We start from the raw sequence: 21,024 nt of genomic DNA, 5'->3' as shown, positions 1-21,024 counted from the left end.
CTCAGGAAACCTCTAGTGGTCAGATAGCTTAAACTTAGAGAGCTAAAAGAAGCATCACAGAAGAATGTACGCTTATGAGGGAAATTGCAGGACATCATAATGGTTTGCCAGTGTCATGACCATGCCTTTAGCTGCAATGGTCCAATACTGTAGAATTCCATAATAAACCTCTCTGTCTCTCTTTTGTCTTTAAAACACTCCTGTTTGATGAAGTTTTTGGACACCTGCCTTAATACCTCCTAATATGGCCTAGTGTCTAATTTTGTTGCTCATGCTCCAAGAAGAGCTTTTGGGACATTTATCACGTTAATGGCACCAAGTAGATGCACAGTGTTACTTCTAAAGAGGAATCTCACCAAACGCTTTACAGAATTTCAAGCCAGCTATATCAGTTAAATGCACTTCATTAAGTAAAATATTTACCCCCTCAAAAATTTTTGATATCTTATGAGACATAACCTAGGGCTTCAAAGTTCATACCTGTGAGCATATGAAGTAGGTGCGGAAGTAGGCCATTCAGCCCTCAAAGCTATTCAGCCATTCAGTAAGATCATTGTTGATCAGAGTAGGTTTGAAGTTTCACATTTACATCTGCTCCCAATACTGTTTGATTCACTTGCCTAACAAAAATCGATGGAACAAAACATCCTTAAAAATGTTCAATGACTGCTCCCAGTACCTCTGTGGCAGAGTTCCAAAATTGCACAATCTGCTAAGCAGCTTTTTTTTTCACTGCAACGCCCTTTCCAAGCTTTCACTTCATGTAAAATATTTTTTATGTTGTATACTACTTTTATTAGGTTTGTGATATTTGTATGCATTACACAATTTTGAATTGACCTCCGGTCTCTATTGATTGTACAGTGTGAAGTTTCATTTGTACCATCATAGAATCTTTTAACATAGCCAAACTATATTGGTAAAGATTGAGTGTTTCATTATCTATTAGTTTTGGAAACAGGTCTGTTCCCTGTGACTTGCTGTGTCTATGAAACTACTGAATATTTCAACAACCCTCAAAATCTGCCTTGCTATGTGTTTAAATAAACATCTTGGAGCAGTGGGAGACCAGAATTGACAGAATTTGAAAATAAAGGAAATGAGGCAGAAGTTACAGCCTGAGCCGTATAGCTTTAGGAGCTTTTTGCAATAAGAGCAAAGTGAAATTCAGAAGGCAAGACTGGCTGAATGATCAACTATAGATAATGGAGGGGAAAGGTTCAAGGAGCTAGTGGTTATCTGGAGTCAGAAGAGTAAACTGTGACAGGGTTGAACTGTGATCATAGTTAATACTCAGTGCTGCGGCCAGGACTGGGTTGGAGGCTGAGGCTGAGGCTAGCATCCATGGGGATAAATAGTAATTCAATCCATCAGGTTGGGATGTTGGACTAGAAATGCTGATGGCAGAACTGGGTTTGAAGGTGATTTCAAAGTGAAATGAAGAAATTTTAAATGATCCTCTCCAGGCACCTGAAAATAAAGAAACCCAGCAATGACAAAGATAATGGGCATTGAGGGGCACTGTAGAGAAATGTATACAAAGCACAAGGTATAATTTAGCTGATAAGTGTTGGTTTCAAGGTCCTGCAGTGAGATGGTCACTTCAAAATCCATAAAGATATTCGTAAAGACTTCAATCATTCATTACAATTCTTTCACTTATAAAAGGATATTTTTTTTGGTGTACTGTTCTCCACAATATTTGTTGTATCTCACCTGATGAACTAATGCTGGCTGGATTCCATGTATGTCTCTGTGTTGAAAATGTTTTTCAATTACACAATATAAGTTGCTGCCCTATCAATCCAAATACTTTACTTATCTAAGTGCCTTACATCACCTTCATAGGAAACTCCTTTCTTTCTGAAATTTAAATTTGGTTCAGAAGGTCAATAATCTCATGTGATAACAGAATATCATATAAAAACACCAAATATACCAATTTTCTGAAACTCAGAGGCTCAGCAGATGTCACTGTTGGTGCCATCTCTATAAAGGTAGGTAAATGCATTAAATTAGTTACTTTTAAACAGGTGTTAATTAAAAAGCTAGTTATGGCAACTATCTAAAGACAGCATTAACTTATTCTTTGATCAATGAAGACAGATCTATCTTTGGAATAATTGTATTTTACAAGGATTATTAGGTGTATGTGCTAAGCTTTGCTGTGCATTGCTGTAGATAGGTGAGGACAGAGTTGAGAATGTAGGATATCGACTATTTACTGGTGAGTGGACGGGTGAAATTCTCTGGATTTTTTTATTGCTGCAAGTTAAGCTTAATGGACTGAGGAATATCTTTGACAAATTGACAGGGAAAAATATCTGTGCCAGTTAGATGAAAACCCCAGAATTATTTCTGTCCGATTATGCACAAATAACGTAAAACCAAAGTTTTAGTGGTTAATGTTTATTTGACAAATAACTTAGCTACATGGAATCAATCAGATTCATTCATCTAAATCTAAACAGGAAGCTTTAGCACTTTACTGACATCCTCAGCTGTGAGTTACTAATGAATAGTGTGAGAAAAACTCCAAGTTAATACTGCAATGACTGAACATATAGTGGACCTTGAAGCCACACATGGAACCCAAATCCCAGTATTAGCACAATCATATTGCGAGCTCAGACAAACTGTAGGAAATCCAATTCAATCCAGCTCTGGCTGACACCAAAAACTGGATCAAACTCCCACAGACACACGTGATAACTTGAAAGAGCCTGAGCTAATTTTTCAGTTTGTGATGATGCAGAAAGTTTGATTACAATAAATAAGTGAACCTTAAAAAAAAGAAAAAAGATGCTATACTCCAGAATTCTATACCATGCTGAGATTTCTGATCTAGTGTAGCCAGCTGTTCAAACATATTTGATTTATTAGCTGAATCTTGCATTCTAAAACATGAATTTTCAAAATCTAAACTTAAACTTCTCAGTGGGACAAAGGAGATTGAACTGGAGATGAGATTCAACTGAAGTGACAAAAAAAAGATGCACAACAAGCAATGGCTTGATGATCATCAACCATCAAAACCTTTCACAGCTACTGCACCAACCAGTAGACTTAGAGCCATAGAGTCATAGAGATGTACAGCATGGAAACAGACCCTTCGGTCCAACTCATCCATGCTGTCCAGATATCCTAACCCAATCCTATCCCACCTGCCAGCACCCAGCTCATGTCCCTCCAAACCCTTCCTATTCATATATTCATCCAGATGCCTTTTAAATGTTGTAGTTTGTACTAGTCTCCACCACTTCTTCTCTCAGCCCATTCCATACATGCACCACCCTCTGCGTGAAAAAAATTGCCCCTTAGGTCTCTTTTAAATCTTTCCCCTCTCACCCTCAACCTATGCCCTCTAGGTCTGGACTCCCTCACCCCAGAGAAAAGACCCTATCATGCTTCTCATGATTTGACAAACCTCTACAAGGTCACCCCTCAGCCTCCGATGCTCCAGGGAAAACAGCCCCAGCCTATTCAACTTCTCCCTATAGTTCAAACCCTCCAACCCTGGCAACATCCTTGTAAATCTTTTCTGAACCCTTTCAAGTTTCACAACATCTTTCCGATAGGAAGGAGACCAGAATTGCATGCAATATTCCAACAGTGGCCTAACGAATGTCCTGTTCATCTGCAACATGACCTCTCAACTCTTGTATTCAATACTCTGACCAATAAAGGAAAGCATACCAAACATCTTCTTCATTATCCTATCTACTGGTGGAGAAAGTCAAAAATCACATAACACCAGGTAATAGTCCAACAGATTTATTTAAAATCATAAACTTTTGGAGAACTTCTCCTTCATCAAGTGAAGTGGACCAGTAGGTGAACCAATAGATTGTCATGGATGATATAAAGAAACCAATAGTCCTCCATCACTTCAACACCCATAAACTAATAGGCTACCAATGGACACAGAGTCAAAAGTGTGGTGCTGGTAAAACACTGCGGTCAGGCAGCATGCAAGGAGCAGGAGGATTGATGTTTCAAGCATAAGCTCTTCATCAGAAATGTGCTCCTGCTCCTGCTGCCTGACCTGCTGTGCTTTACCAGCGCCACACTTTTTATTCTGATCTCCAGCATCTGCAGTCCTCACTTTCACCTCCCAATGGACACAGGCCAAAGATTAATTTCCAAGGCTGGCACACATGTACCAAAAGACCACATTGGCCAGTAGGTTACCATGGCTGAGAAATACACCAGCGCAAATTGGTAAGGATCAGCTGGAAGATTTCCTTCTCAGATTAGACCATTGTTACCTCAGGCATTCTCTCCTCTTCTCAATACCTGAGACAGATATACTAGCCAGAATTTAACCTTCTCTCTCCTAGTATTTCACCAAGGTTTCAGATACATAAAATGCCAACACATTTCAAATTTTTTAGAATTTCTTTACCTGTTCCTTTAAAACATGGCATATACCTACTGTAGTTGTCAAGGGTTAGATTAGCACCTACCCACTTTCCAAATATTTAGCAACAACTTCAAAAACAAATAGTCCTAACTTCTAGAAGATTTTGAATCTTTGCATGATTTTATTCAATTTAAAGGCGAAACACAACAAACAAATGACTAAAGGGTAATGCAATGTTGGCCTTTATCTCAATTGGGCGTGAATGCAAATGTTGTGAGGATAATTAGAGGTGGACAATAAATGTCAGTGATGCCTGCATCCAAAAAACAAACTTTTGGCAAATTCTATAAAGCTCTAGTTAGATATTGTCTGGTGTACTACATTCATTTCTGAACAGCAAATCTCAGGAGGCACATAGACTCTGGAATGGCTGTTATACAGAATCACCTGAATGGCTAAAACTGTTATGTTGTTCGGACAGGTTGCACGCACGCAATGTGTATGCCTTCTACTAATACGTATAGTAGAATAAGGAAGCTATAACAGAGGTACTTCGGCTGATAAATTTATTTGAAAGGGTATATAGAGAGGAATTATTCACTTTGGTTGATTGATTTGCTTATTATGACCATCTTTTTTGAACTGATGGAGCCCAATCCCTGTGACATGGATAGAACGTTTTTCTTCCAGAATGGTGCCCATATGGTTCCTGGGAATGTCCATCGCTGGATTTCTCCTTACTGAGATCATTGGGGTTCCAGCAGGTAAGTGACTGAGTTCAGTGCAGAAGCTTTCAAAGCAGATTGTCTTTGCTAATTTTTGTTTCTGTAAAGGTAAATAAATAAAATGATTGCAGTCAATGAGGAAATGTGTTTTAAGAATTCAAAATGGCAACTTACAAAAGACTCCTTTGCAAAATTATGAGAAAATGTGTGCTTGGAAAGTTAGTTTTGAACAGAAAGCAAAAAGATAAATTTGCATCACTCGAATTCAATGATGGATGGGTGGATAAATCGAGTGACATTTGCTGTGAAACAAAGTTGCAGAGTTGCCAGAGCATGCAATGGGGAGTGATTCTGAAGATCATTTAATTTTTAAAATGTCCAAATTTTAAAAGTTATGTAAAGTACAGATCTGGAGGCATGAACAAGGCAACAGAATTAATTTTGGAAGGTTTAAGCAAACTGATGGCAAAGGTAGCAATGGTTTCTATATTGTGGTGTGTCAACTTCCAGGAGTCCTGGGTGTTCAGTCAGGACAGATTGAACCGTCTGCTCTACAATGGGGAGACAAAGCATAGACTGAGTGACCGCTTCACAGAACACATTCATTGTCTCTGCAAAAAAGACCGAGAGCTTCCAGTTGCCTGTCACTTCAACACACCATCGTGTACCCCTGGCCTACACCTCTGTCTCAGGCTTGTTGCAGTGGTCCAGTAAAGCTCAGTGCAAGCTGGAAGAACAGCACCTCATTTCCCATTTGGGAACTCCAAAGCCTTCTAGCCTCAATATTGAGTTCAACAATTTTAGAGCTTGAGGCACCTTCTCCCTTGTCCTTACCCTAACCCCGACACACCAGACCTTGTTATCAGATGGTCTGCTATTACACACTATCCATTGTTAGACACTAATTGTCCCTATTAGCAGAAATGCATTTTCCTAGGCTGACCATTACCCACTCCTTTGTCTTTCCAATTGTTCTTCTCTCTCTTTGGGCTCGGTCTCAACCTATCGTATATTCCTTATCCTTTCCCCTCCCCTATCTTCTGCATTATAAAAAAACTTTACTGGCCACCATCAGGTCTGAAAAAGGGTCACTGGATCTGTAACATTAACTGTGATTTCTCTCCACAGATGCTGGGACCTGCTGAGATTTTCCAGCAATTTCTGTTTTTGAACTGCGAAGGAATTGATGTAAATTCTATTCATTGTCAGGGAATGTCTGGAAAGGTAAAGAAATTTGATTTTGTGGAAGCAAGGAAGGGAGAGAAAGTAAAGCAAAATAAACTACTCTAATTAGACGTTCCTAACATCAAAAAATCTAAGCTAATACTAGGGACATTTAGACCATCAGATCCACATATGAAGGAGAATAACTATCTCACTAAAACATAAGGCATTTCAAATACAAGGGTTGTTTTAATAGGACATTTGAATTGCTGAAATATAAATTGGAACAACTCAAATGGTTCAAAGTATATGGATCTAATGCACGATTCAAATCTGACCTTAGACACACTCGACTATTGGTGACTATTCTTTCAGTTGTCTCAGCTCAAACTAGTCACATTATATTCTCCCTCAGTCTCTCTGCCTTATTACCCCTCTCACTACTTCAAACATACCTCTTTAATAAATTTTAATCACTGTCCTCATTTTGACTTCTTTGACTCAGTGTCGGTTTTTATCTGATTGTATCACAGGGTACAGTTTCCTATTGCAATGATTCTCTATCAGTGTAAGTTGCTTCGTGACCCAGTGTTTAATGGAAGCCCTGAGGAGTAGCGCATACTTCAGTTCCTTGTAAAATAATGAGCGTGATTATCAGGAGGAAATTTGAGTATTATTTTAGCAGTGATAGCCCTAAGAACAGGGGAGGAAGCATGCCTTCAGAAGGGGAAAATACTAGCTGATCAACTTTCTTGATATCTTTGAGGAAGTGAAAGTAATTTTGAATGAATTGAGAAATTAGGTTGAATTGTGGGGAAAGATGTGGGAATTCACAAAGCCTACATGTTGCAATCATTACTATCTCAACTATTTTAAAATAAACATGAGCCAGATTGCCCTGTAACAAAAACTCAGAGACCAATGGAAAATTACTCGAGGCACTTACCAAAATTAAGTCAAAATGACATTACCAGGGGTGGTGATGTATCCCCGCCACACCAGTCTGATAACTATTTCTAATGTAAATCAGTGGCTTGGTTTTAGAAGCCAATGTAATTTGGTCAGATTTACAGATAATATTAAAGCAGGGACAAGTGAACCAATGTGAGCCTTCAAAAAACTACAGAATGAGTTAAATTACATGCAAATCAATAATAGTGACAAATGAGGTTTAATGCAACTATGTAATGTATTTAAATGAATCTATAATAAATGTAAAAATTACATATAGGAACTAAATTGGCAAACATTTACTTCATGAATGTCATTAATGTAGGTAGTAATTAAATTATTGGAGACTGAGGAATAACAATAGATTCATTACACAACATGCCCATCCAAATCAGGGGAAGCAATGGCTAGTGGTATTACCACTAGACCAGTAATCAAGGTAATGTCTTGGTGACCCAGGTTCAAATCCAGCCATGGCAGATGGTGGAATTTGAATATGATAAAAATCTGAAATTATAAGTCTAATGATGATGAAGAGTCTATTGTTGATTTTTACTTTGGAAAATCTCACCTGGTTCCTGAATGTCCTTTAGAGAAGGAAACTGCCATCCTCACCTGGTCTGGCGTATATGTGACTCCAGACTAACAATATGGTTGACTCTTACCTGCCCTCTGAGCAACTAGGAGTAGTTAATGGATGCTGGCCAAGCTAGCGATGCCCTTATCCTGCAAAGGATTAATAAAAAAAAAATCAGAGCAGTAAACCATGGAGGATGGCGAAGTACAATATAGTGTGGGGTAGATTTTTATTTTAATTGTTTAGCCAGTAATCTGGGAGGTTGGATTAAATGTGATTTTCAAATTATCAATGTCATCTTATATTTTGTCAAAGATGTTCTGGTCGGAATATATTTCAAGTAGCTGAAAAATAAACTCTCATATAAAAAGGAGGCGTTGAGAGTGTTAAAAGCATCTTGATGCTTCTTAGAGTCATAGAGTTTTTATAGCACATAAAGTGGCCCTTTGTATCTATACCAGTCATTCAATATCCATTTATTCCCATTTTCCAACACTTGGCCCATTGCCTTGTTTGCTACAGCATTTAAGTCTTGATATAAAGAGTTCTTCAATGTCTTGAGGGTTCCTGTCTCTACCACCATTTAAGGCAGTGAGTTCTAGATACTACCGTCTTCTTTTAGTTTAGTCTCTCGTGGGACATGGGTGTCACTGGCTGGGCAAGCATTTATTGCCTTCCTTCATTGCCCTTGAGAAGGTGGTGGAGAGCTGCCTTCCAAACACTGATACAGCACTGAATGTTGAGGTACAAACAAATCTATTTATTAAAAAGTTAACACAGCACATCCACCACTCATTGGAAATGTCACATTTGAAAATGTCACAGAGATGCTTGCTTTGCTGGAGGGGAAGAGAGGGACAAGCCGCTGCAGATGATTCTCTGACTATGACAATAAGTAAGTCTGCTTTATCTGACCCCTCAACTGACAAAGCATCTTATTTCCAAACATCATGTCTCTTCAATGACCTTGAAAGTATTAAGCGTGATTCCTTTTCTTCAAATTCCCTCTAAAGCTCTGATTTCTTACCTCTAAAACTGTGCCCTTTGTATATAACTCCACTATTAAGGGGAAAATTTCTCCCTATCTACCCTCTCTTTGCCTGTCATAGAGTCACCGAGCACAGAAACAGACCCTTCAGTCAAACTCATCATGAATAATAATAACACCACAATTAGAAATCCCCTCAGATTTCTCTGCTTTAAGGAAAAGAACCCAAAAATATCTAGTCTCTCCCTTCATAGCAGAATGGCTCCAGCCCGTACAATATCCTGATGAGTCTCCTATGGGAGTGGTGAGAACGTGGGCGAGGGGGCTGCCGGGTGGGTCCCTTTTCCTGTTAAATGCTTACCTTGTGAATCAGCGGAGCAAAGGTTGTACAGAAGTGGACACGAACACAGGGATTGCTCGGTACATGAGTTCGAGCTGTGGCTGAACCTGAGACACTGCATGTGTAGTGTCTCCCACCTATCTTCCTCCTCTAACCAAAAAATAAAGACTGTATGTGCAGGGTTGGTAAGGTAAGGCTTTTTGAAAATGTATTCAATTCTCTTAGCAATTTAGAGCAGAGGGGATGTATGCTAGGGCAGTTACATGCTCCTTTTGCAGGATGTGGGAGGTAAGGGTCACCACTGGTGCTTCTTCTGACTTAATCCGCGAGAAGTGCACCCACCTCCAGCTCCTCACAGACCGCATTAGGGAACGGGAGCTGGAGCTGGATGAACTTTGGATCATTCGGGAGGCTGAGGGGGTGATAGAGAGGTGTTAAATAGAGAGGCAGCCACACCTAAGTTACAGGATAAAGGTAGCTGAGTGCCCATCAGGAGAGGGAAAGGAAATAAGCAGACAGTGCAGGGACCTCTTATGGCCATCCCACTCAACAATAAGGAGACCGTTTTGGATACGGTTTTGGGTGGGGGGGGGGGGGGTGACATACCAGGGGAAAGCCACAGCGGCCAGGGGTCTGGCACTGAGTCTGGCTCTGTCACTCAGAAGGGAAGGGGGGCAATAGGAGAGTGATAATGAGAGGGGATTCAATTGATAGACGAATAGACAAGAGTTTTTGGGATCTTAAAATGAGACTCCCGGATGGTATGTTGCCTCTCGGGTGCCAGGATCAAGAATGTCTCGGACCGAGTCTGCAAGATTCTTAAGGTGGGGGAGAGCAGCTAGAGGTCATGGCACACATCAATACTAATGACATAGCTAGGAAAAGGGATGAGAACCTGAAAAGTGAGTATAAGGATTTAGGTTAGAAGCTAAAAGGCAGGACGAACAGAATAGAAATCTCAGGATTGCTACTAGTGCCACGGGATAGTAAGGCTAGGAACAGAGAGTGAGTGCAGATGTGGCTGCAGAGCTAGTGTAGGAGGGAGGGAGGACTTCAGATATGTTGACCATTGGGTTACCTCTGGCGAAGGTGAGACCGGTACAAGAAGGATGGGTTGCCTTGAACTGGAGGGGCACCAATATCCTGGGCAGGTGATTTGTTAGAACTCTTCAGGAGGGTTTAAATTAGTTTGGCGGGTGGTGGGAATTGGAGCTACGGATCTGAGGATGGAGCAGCTGGCAAACAGCCAGATACAGCATGCAGAGAGTCTCTGAGGAAGGATAGACAGTTGATAGGGCAAAGTTGCAATCAGTGTGATGGGTTCAAGTGTGTCTACTCTAACACAAGAAGTATCAGGAATAAGGCTGATGAACTTAGAGCATGGATCATAACTTGGAGTTACAATATTGTGGCCATTACGGAGACTTGGATATCATAGGGGCAGCAATGGTTGTTTTTGTTCCGGGGTTTACATGTTTCAAAAGGATTGGGGGGAGGTTAAAGAGGAAAGGGAGGGGGAGTGGCATTGCTAATCAGGGCTAGTATAGCAGTTGCGGAATGGGAGGTCATCGAGGAGGGTTTGTCTACAGAGTCAGTATGGGTGGAAGTCAGAAACAGGAAAGTAGTAGCCACCTTTTTGGGAATTATCTACTTAACTCCCAATAGCAACAGAGGCATGGAGGAGCAGATTGGGAGGCAGATTTTGGAAAGGTGCAGGAGTAACAGGGTTGTTGTCATGGGTGACTTTAACTTCCCTAATATTGATTGGACCCTCTTTAGTTCAAATAATTTGGATGGAGCAATTTTTTTCAGGTGTGTCCAGGAAGGATTCCTGACTCAATATGTCGACAGGCCAACTAGAGAGGAGGCCATATTGGGTTTGGTGCTGGATATTGCACCAGGCCAGGTGTCAAATCTCTCATTGGGAGAGCATTTCGGTGATTGTCATCACAACTCCCTGACCTTTACTATTGTCATGGAGATGGATAGGAGCAAATGGGTATATAGTATTTAATTGGGGGAGGGGGAATTACAATGCTATTAAGTAGGAACTGCGACATCTAAACTGAGGACAGATGATCTCAGGAAAATGTACAATAGAAATTTGGAAGTTGCTGAGGGAGCACTTGCTGATACTGCTGGATAGGTTTGTCCAACTGAGGCAAGGAAGGGATGGTAGGGTGAAGGAAATTTGGGTGACAAGGGATGTGGAACGTCTAGTCAAGAGGAAGAAGGAAGCTTACTGAAAGTTGAGGAGGCAATGATCAGATAGGGTTGTACAGGGTTACAAGGTAGCCAGGAAGGAACTGAAGAATGGACTTAGGAGCGCTAGAAGGGGGCATTAAAAAGCTTTAGCAGGTAGGATTAAGGAAAACCCTAAGGCATTCCAAACTTAGAGTCATAGATTCGTAGAGATGTAAAGCACAGAAGCAGACCATTCAGTCCAACTCATCCATGCCAACCAGATGCCGTAACCTAATCTAGTCCCATTTGCCAGCACTTGGCCCGCATCCTGCTAAACCCTTCCTATTCATATACCCATCAGATGCCTTTTCATAGAATAGAATCACAGAATCCCGAAAGTGTGAAACAGGCCTTTCAGCCCAACAAGTCCACACCGACAATCCAAAACGTATACCACCCAAACCCATTCCCCATTACTCTACATTTACCCCTGATTAATGCATTTAACTTATACATCCCTGAACACTATGGGCAATTTAGCATGGCTAATTCCACCTGACCTGCACATCTTTGGATTGTGGGAAGAAACCCACACAGACACGGGGAGAATGTGCAAACTCCACACAGACAGTCACCCGAGGCTGGAATCGACCCCGGTCCTAGGCACTGTGAGGCAACAATACTAACCACTGAGCCACCATGCTGCCCCATTAACAGTATTTAAATGTTTTTAAATACTTACAAATGTATTTAAATACTTTTAAATGCTGTAAATGTACCAGCCTCCAGCCACCACTACCTCCTCTGGCAGCTCAGTCCATGCACACACCACCCTCTGTGTGAAAACGTTGCCCCTTTTGTCCCTTTTATATCTTTCCCGTCTCACCCTAAACTATGCCCTCCAGTTCTGGACTCCCCCACCCTATGGAAAAAACCTTGGCTGTTTATCCGATCAATGCCCCTCAAAATTTTCTAAGGTCACCCCTCAGCCTCCAATGCTCCAGGGAAACAGCTCCAGCCTATTCAGCCTCTCCCTATAACTCAAATCCTCCAACCCTGGCAACTTCCTTATAAATCTTTTCTGAACCTATTCAAGTTTCACAACATCCTTCCTGTAGGAAGGAGACCAGAATTGCACACAATATTCCAAAAGTGGCATAACCAATGTTCTGTACAGTCGCAACATGACCTCAATGCTCTGACCAATAAAGGAAAGCATACTAAATGCGTTCTTCACTATCCTATCTACCTGTGCCTCTACTTTCAAGAAACTGTGAACCTGCACTCCAAGGTCTCTTTGTTCAGCAACACTCCCTAGGATCTTGCCATTAAGTGTATAAGTCCTGCTCTGATTTGCTTTTCCAAAATGCAGCACCTCACATTTATCTAAACTAAACTCCATCTGCCACTTCTCAGCCCATTGGCCCATCTGGTCAAGATCCCATTGGAATCTGAGGTAACTTTTTTGTTGTCTACTGCACCTCTAAGTTTGATGTCATCTGCAAACTTACTAACTATACCTCTTATGTTCCCATCCAAATCATTTATATAAATGGCAAAAAGCAGTGGACCTAGCACCAATTCTTGTGCCACACCACTGGTCACAGGCCTCCAATCTGAAAAACAACCCTCCACCACCACCCTCTGTCTTCTACCTTTGAGCCAGTTCTGTATCCAAATGGCTAGTTCTCCTTGTATTCCATGAGATCTAACCTTGCTAACCAATCTATCATGAGGAACCTTGTTGAACACCTGACTGAAGTCCATATAGATCACTTCTACAGCTCTGCCCTCATCAATCCTCTTCGTTACTTCTTCAAAAAACTCAACCAAGTTCGTGAGACATGATTTCCCTCATGTTAGGAATAAGAGAATGGCCACAGTGAGGGTAGAGTCGATCAGGGATAGTGGAGGAAACTCATGCCTGCAGTCAGAGGAGGTAGGGAAGGTGATTACTGAATACTTTGCTTCAGTATTCACTACTGAGAGGGACCTTGTCATTTGTGAGGACAGCATGAAACAAACTGATATGCTCGAAAAGGTTCATATTAAGAAGGAGGATGTGCTGAAAATTTTGAAAAACATAAGGATAGATAGTCCCCTGGGCCAAATTGGATATAGTCAAGATGAGAGTGGTGCTGGAAAAGCGCAACAGGTCAGACAGCATCCGAGGAGCAGGAAAATTGGTGCTTCGGACAAAAGCCCCTGATGAAGGGCTTTTGCCTGAAACACTGATTTTCCTTCTCCTGCGATGCTGCCTGACCTGCTGTGCTTTTCCAGCACCATTCTAATCTTGAGTCTAATCTCCAGCATCTGCAGCACCCACTTCTGCCCAGATGGGAATATACCCTAGGTTATTACAAGTGAGGGAAGAGATTGCTGCATATTTGGCAATAATCTTTGCATCCTCACTGCCTACTGGAGTAGTGCCAGATGATTGGAGGGTGGCAAATGTTATTCCCTTGGTCAAGAAATGGGGATAATCCTGGGAATTATAGACCACTCAATCTTACATCCGTGGTTAGAGACAGAAAAAACTGCAGAAGCTGGAATCCAAATCTCCCTCTGTGGAGCTCTTCTCCTGCCTTCAACCTTCCTCCTCCACTTGGTCATCCCCTGTCGTCCTTCTACCCCCCCCCAGATGTCTTGTTGCTGACTGCTGATGTGACATCGACCGCCTCAATTTCTCCACTCCCCTCGTCCACTCCTACCTCACCCCTCCGAACGTGCAGTGCTCCACTCTCTCCGCACCAACCCCCAGTTCACCATCAAACCTGTTGATAAAGGCGGTGGTAGTCTGAAGAATGGATGTCTATGTCACAGAAGCGAAATGCTAACTCTCCGACACCACATCCTACCTCCACCTTGCCTACGACACATCAGGCCAAAATCATTCACACTGTCTGTGCCCTCATTGTCTCCAGTGATCTCCCCTCCACTGCCACCAAGCTCATAGTCCCCTAGGCCCAAATTGTCCGGTTCCACCTGCTCCCCAAGATCCACAAACCCAATTACCCTGGCCAACCCACTGTCTCGGCATGCTTCCAACCCACCGCACTTATCTGTTCCCACCTCGTCTCCATCTTCTTCCCATTGGTTCAGGCACCTCCAATCTACAACACCAACAATGCCCTCCATCTCTTCAGCAACTTCCAGTTCCCCGGCCCCAAGCACTTTCTCTCCACCATGGATGTGCAGTCCTTATACCCCACAAGGATGGCCTCCAGGCCCTCCACTTTTTCTCCTCCAACACACCTATCCAATCCCCCTCCTCTGCCTCGCTGAATTGGTTCTCACCCTCAATAACTTTTCCTGTAACTCCTCCCATTTCCTCCCATTGGAGTTGGCCATAGGCACTCGATGGGCCCCAGCTACACCTGTTTCTTTGTCGGATACGTCAAACAGTCCATCTTTAGTACCTGAATGGGCACTGTGCTCCAGCTCTTCTGCCGTTATACTGATGACTGCATCGGCGCAGCATCCTGCACCCAGGCTGAACTGGAGCAGTTCAACGACTTCATCCACAACTTCCACCCCCCCCCCCCAACTTCTCAAATTCACTTAGTCCATCTCAGACACCTCTCCCCCCTTTCTTGACCTCTCCATTTCCATCTTCGGCGACATTGTCCAGACGGACGTTTACTACAAACCTATAGACTCTCATAACTACCTGGACAAGACCTCCTCCCACCTAGTATCCTGCAAGAACTCCATCCTGTTCTCCCTATTCCTCTGCCTTCACCCCATCTGCTCAGACGAGGAGACATTCCATCCCAAACATCGCAGATGTCACAATTTTTGAACAACGCGCTTTTCCTCCCTCTGTCATCCCGACAGCTTTTCAATGCACCACCTCCATTCCTCGGTCCATTTCTCTAACCCCACCCCCATTCCAAATGCAATAAGGATAGAGTCCCTTTTGTCCTCACCTGGCAGCCCATCAGTGTCTGCATCCACCGCATCATCCTTAAATACTTCTGCCAACTCCAAGTAGACCCCACCACCAAGAACATCTTCCCCTCCCCACCCCTCTCTGCCCTTCACAAGGACTGTTTCCTTTTGACAGTCCTTGGTTTGCGCCACCTTCTCTACCAAACCACCCTCCCACCCCCACCCCTGCACCCCCAGGTACATTCCCCTACAATTGAAAAAGATGCAAAACCTGCTTGTAGACCACTCTCCCTCACTTTCATCCAGGGCCCCAAACAGTCCTTCTAGATGAGACAAAGGTTCACCTGTCTCTCCTCCAACCTAGTTTACTGTATCAGGTACTCCGGATGTGGTCTTTCTTACATCGGGAAGACTGAATGTAAACTTAGGGAATGGTTTGCCGAGTAAGCTGGGGCTGCAGGTGCTAACCGACCTCCTAGTCACCACCCATTTTAATTCCCCTTCCCACTCCCTTTCAAACATAACCATCCTTAGCCTTCCCCATTGCCACAATGAACCACACTGCAAATTGGAGGTAACACCTCATCTTCCCCCAGGCAGCCTACAGCCAAGAGGACACAATACTGAGTTGTCCAATTTCAAATAATTTCCCTTCTCTTTCGCCGACTCCCTTACCAGCCCCTCCTCCTCCCTTCCATTGCTCCCTGCCACCAACCAGATTCAGTCCTCCCACTGACCAACCAGATCATGCCCTCTACCTGTTTTCACCTATCCCACTTCACCACCCTGCCCCTGCCACACCCTTTATCTGCAGCTCCCCCTACACCCACTCCAGTCCTGAAGAAGGGGTACACCTGAAACATGGATTTCTGCACCTGGCTGATGCTGCCTATCTTGCTGTGTTCTTCCAGCCTCCTGCTTGTCTACTTACATCTGTGGTGGGCAAACTATTGGAGAGGATTCTGAGAGACAGGATTTACGATTACTTGGAAAACCATAATTTGATTAGAGATAGTCAGCATGGCTTTATGGGGGGGCAGATCATGCCTCATAAGCCTTACTAAATTATGTGACAAAACACATTGATGATATGTTGGCTAGCTTGATCTTAGAGCAGGATAAAAGGTCTGCACAACATGAAAGGCGAAATGGCCTGTACTGTGCTATACTGTTCTATGTTCTATGTGCTTCAAGGTAGGCGTCTTTGGAAGAGACTTCGCAGTAATGTTTTCAGCTACTAGAAGAAAGTGAGGACTGCAGAGTGCTGGACAGTCAGAGTCAGAAAGTCAAGAATTCATCAGAAGGACAGTGGGTGGCATGGTGGCGCAGTGGTCAGCACTGCTGCCTCACAGTGCCAGAGACCTGGGTTCAATTCCCACCTCAGGCGACTGACTATGTGGAGTCCCTAACACTAAATTGCCCGTAGTGTTAGGTGAAGGGATAAATATAAGGGTATGGGTGGGTGGCGGGTCGGTGTGGACTTGTTGGACCGAAGGACCTGTTTCCACACTGTAAGCAATCTAATCAGCCCTGATGAAGGGCTTATGCCCGAAACATCATTTCGCCTGCTCCTCAGATGCTGCCTGACCTGCTGTCCCTTCCAGCGCAACACTTTTCGACTCTGAGGTTTCAACATCGGCAGTCTCACTTTCGATGAAGAAAATTGCCTATTCAGAGGGCCAGTGTGGATATGATGGATTGAATAGCCTCTTTCTGTACTGGAGACAGAGAGTTAAGCTGGAAAACGTACAGCAGGTCAAGCAGCATCAGAGGAGGATGTTTCAGGTCGGAGTCTTTCATCAGGACTGTACATCCTTCTGTACTGTGTTACTACATGGGGTAAACTCTCCTGCTTAATTTAAAACCAGCAATACAGAAAAGATTTATCCTGTGCAGTAATCTGTAAATAGTTGAGCAACCAAGAACTATTTAAAGTAAAACTTAACAGCTTTATTTCATTAAAGTATAACAGCCAATAATTAACTAACAACTATGTACAAGTCCTTACCCTAACCTATCTTTTACCTTACCTTCTATAATACTAATCCGATAAAACTTCCAATTGAGATTTACAAAACAACACCTTCTTGTCTCTCAGGCTTTCGGTTCTTCTATTTGAATCTTCCTGTGTCGTCTTTTCTTCCTCTCAGGATTCTGCTTCACAGGTTACTGATCGTAAAAGGTACTTTTAAAAGAGCTATTTTTCAGGCAGTCTTTTACCCACTGGAACTTAGCAGTTCTCCTCCCAACTGTTTAATTTTTCCCTGGTCTTATACCCCAGCGCATCGGATTGTGACATTGGCTTTTAAGATTGTCAATTCAAACTTGATTAGAAATTGATATTTTTTGGGGGGATTAGTTTAAACTGATTGGCCTAATTCAAATCTTTTTTTTGATGTTTCTGGGCATCCAGCTACTCCAGTAGCTGGAGCACATGTCACATTGTGTCTTATTGAGAACACTTGATGCTGTCACTGCTAGCTTTTAATCCTCTTAAAAGGTATAGTTCACCCACATCTTCGTAACAATTCTGTGATTCTGCATACCCATGCACAACATTAGGGAAGGAATTCCAGGACTTGACCTCATGATAGTGAAGGAATGGTAATATAATTCCAAGTCAGGACGCTGTGTACTTTTGAGAGAAGCTTGTCAATTGCAGTTTTCCCACGTATCTGTTACCTCTGTTCTATTAGATGGTAGAGATTGCGTCTCTTTGGAAGGTGTTATTGAATAAACATTAATGAATCGTTACAGTGCATCTTGTAGATGTCTCATACTGCAGCCACATTGCACTAGTGAAGAGAATAAATGCTTAGACAATTGATGGGGTAACAATGAAGTGAGGTGCTTTATCCTGAAATACGTTGAACTTCATGAGTGCTGTTATTTCTGACTTGAAAAGCCAACATCCAAGATACTGGCCACAGTGGCTATGCAAATTACATTTTTGACCGATGGTGGCTGCCCATCCCCACCACCACTCCATACACCCCTCCCCGTTCAACCCCTAGCATGTTGACTGTTGGGTGTTCAGTGATCTTAAGGTCACTCAATGTCAAACGGAAGTGTTTAGACTCTCCTTCATTGGAAATGGTAACTTTCTGACACTTATGAGAAAAACAGACATGCTTCTTGCCTCCTAACAGCCCAAGTCTGAACGTTGCCCAGCTCTTGCTTCTTGTGAGTACAGAATACTTCTTTCTGTAAGGAGCTGTGAATGGTGCTAAATATTATGTATTATCATCAATAAATGTCCCAATCTCTGAGTTTAATAAGATAGAAAGGCCGTTAATGAAGCAGCTAACGGTGGTTTGGCCTAAGACACTAAATCGAAGGACTCTGTATCTATGTTCTGGGACAAAGGTGATTAACTAGCAATAAGCACCACCTTCGTGTTTTGTGCTGGCATGACCCTACCCCATCAAGAGATTTGTCCCAATTCCCATTGACTTCAATTTGCTGAAAACTCTTTGATGTCACACTTACTCGGTTGCTGCCTTGATGTCAGGGGCAGTTACTCCCAACCTCTGGAATCCAGCTACTTTGTTCATATTGGACCAAGACAGTGAAGATGTCTGGAGCTGAGTTGATTCTGGCAGAACACAATCTGGATATTAGTGAGCAGTTTCTTAGTGGCTGAATATTGGGGTGGGGGTGGAGGTTCAGTTGCATTGAAAATAATGGATAAAGTTGAAAGGAGGGATAGTTCAGAGGAGGTTTTTAAAGTTTCCAGAACAAGTAATAGGACAGAGAGTAGGGAAAGATTCAGGAATATAACTTCACGTACAAAAGATGAAGAGACAACTATGAGAAGTGGCTTGTCTATGTTGGATTGAGGGAATTGTACTTAACTGCATATTTTTCATGAAACAAAGTAAATGGGCTTGTAGTGCAGATTGAGATGAGCAGATAGGATGTTGTGGGTATCACAGAGATGTGGCTGCAGAAGAATCAAGGCTGGGAATTAAATATCCAAGGATACACGTCCTACTGAAAGGATGGGCAGATGGACAGAGGGGGCAGGGCTGCCTTGATTGGAAGAAATAAGATAAAATCAATAGAAAGAAGTGATATAGAGTCAGAAAACGTAGAATCTGTGTGGGTAGAGTTGAGGAAACGCAAAGGGAAGAAGACTCTGATGGGAGTTGTTCAGCAGTGGTCAGGATTTCTACAAGAAAATAGACCAGGAAATAGAAAAAAAAATGGAAGAAAGGAACTATAATAATAATCATGGGGACTTCAAGATGCAACTGGACTGGGATCTCAAGAAAAGGAATTCGAGAAATGTCTGCAAGGTGTTTTTTTGGAGCAGCTTGCAGTAGAAGCCAGTAGGGAACAGGCAATTCTGGATTTGGTGAAGGGTAATGAGGCAGACTTGATTTGGGCCTTAAGTTGAAGTAACCCCAGGAGGCAGTGGCTATAATATGATAGAATTCACCCTGCAGTTTGAGAGGGAGAAGCTGGACTCAGATGTAACTCCAAGTGAAGGTAACAACAAAGACACAAGGGAAAATCCTGGCTGGAGTTGATTGGAAGGGAACATAACAGGAAAGACAGTAGAACTAAATGGGGAGGACAAGGTAAGCATGACTGATAAGGGAAGCCAGGGACAGCAGTTCAGCAAAAGAAAAACATACAATGTGGTGAAGATTACTGGGAAGCCAGAAGATTAGACAGAATGGCCTTGTGTCTGGGAAATCATGTCTCACAAACTTGAGTTTTTTGAGGAAGTAACAAAGAGGATTGGTGAGGGCAGAATGGTAGATGTGATCTATATGCACTTCAGTAAGGCGTTCGACAAGGTTCCCCACAGGAGACTGATTAGCAAGGTTAGATCTCACGGAATACAGGGAGAACTAACCATTTGGTTACAGAACTGGCTTAAAGGTAGAAGACAGAGGGTGGTGGTGGAGGGTTGTTTTTCAGACTGGAGGCCTGTGACCAGTGGAGAGCCACAAAGACTGGTGCTGGGTCCATTACTTTTCATCATTTATATACATAATTTGGATGTGAGCATAAGAGATGTTGTTCGTCAGTTTGCAGATGACACCAAAAATGGAGGTGTAGTGGACAGTGAAGAAGGTTACCTCAGACTACAACGGGATCTTGATCAGATGGGCCAATGGGCTGAGAAGTGGTAGATGGAGTTTAATTTAGATAAATGTGAGGTGCTGCATTTTGGGAAAGCAAATCACAGCAGAACTTATGCACTTAGTGGTAAGGTCCTAGGGAGTGTTGTGAACAAAGAGACCCTGGAGTGCAGGTTCATAGCTCCTTGAAAGTGGAGTCGCAGGTAGATAGGATAGTGAAGAAGGCGTTTGGTATGCTTTCCTTCATTGGTCAGAGAATTGAGTACAGGAGTTGGGAGGTCATGTTGCAGCTGTACAGAACATTGGTTAGGCCATTGTTGGAATATTGAGTGCAATTCTGGTCTTGTTTCTGTTGGAAAGATTCTATGAAACTTGAGAAATTTTCAGAAAAGATTTACAAGGATGTTGCCAGGGTTAGAGGATTTGAGCTATAGGGAGAGTTTGAATCGGCTGGGGCGATTTTCACTGGAGCGAAGAGGCTGAGGGGTGACCTTATAGAGGTTTATAAAATCATGAGGGATATGTATAGGATTAATAGACAAAGCATTTTCCCTAGGGTGGGAAAGTCCAAAACTAGAGAGTATAGGTTTAGGGTGAGAGGGGAAAGATATAAAAGAGACCTAAGGGACAACTTTTTCACGCAGAGGGTGGTACATTATGGAATGAGCTGCCATGCGAGACTGATTAGCAAGGTTAGATCTCATGGAATACAGGGAGAACTAACCATTTAGATACTGAACTGGCTCAA

The 21,024-nt window shown here is 42.7% G+C and overlaps 1 protein-coding gene across 1 annotated transcript in view; it reads left to right on the top strand.

The window, feature by feature from the left end:
* Nucleotides 1–1,946: 1,946 nt before the first annotated feature.
* The window catches only part of LOC122564094 (eosinophil peroxidase-like), an 89,749-nt gene continuing 70,671 nt past the window's right edge, over nucleotides 1,947–21,024 (top strand). Inside the window, exons 1-2 of the mRNA XM_043718655.1 lie at nucleotides 1,947–1,997; nucleotides 5,054–5,127. Of these exons, the coding sequence (XP_043574590.1) occupies nucleotides 5,055–5,127 (73 nt within the window). The 5' untranslated portion in view covers nucleotides 1,947–1,997; nucleotide 5,054. The remainder of the gene's footprint in view (nucleotides 1,998–5,053; nucleotides 5,128–21,024) is intronic.

The sequence above is a fragment of the Chiloscyllium plagiosum genome, chromosome 28 (genome assembly GCF_004010195.1).
Source record: "Chiloscyllium plagiosum isolate BGI_BamShark_2017 chromosome 28, ASM401019v2, whole genome shotgun sequence".
Classification (NCBI taxonomy): domain Eukaryota; kingdom Metazoa; phylum Chordata; class Chondrichthyes; order Orectolobiformes; family Hemiscylliidae; genus Chiloscyllium; species Chiloscyllium plagiosum.
The sequence above is the reverse complement of the archived record's forward strand: the minus strand, read 5'-3'. Positions and strand labels throughout refer to the sequence as shown.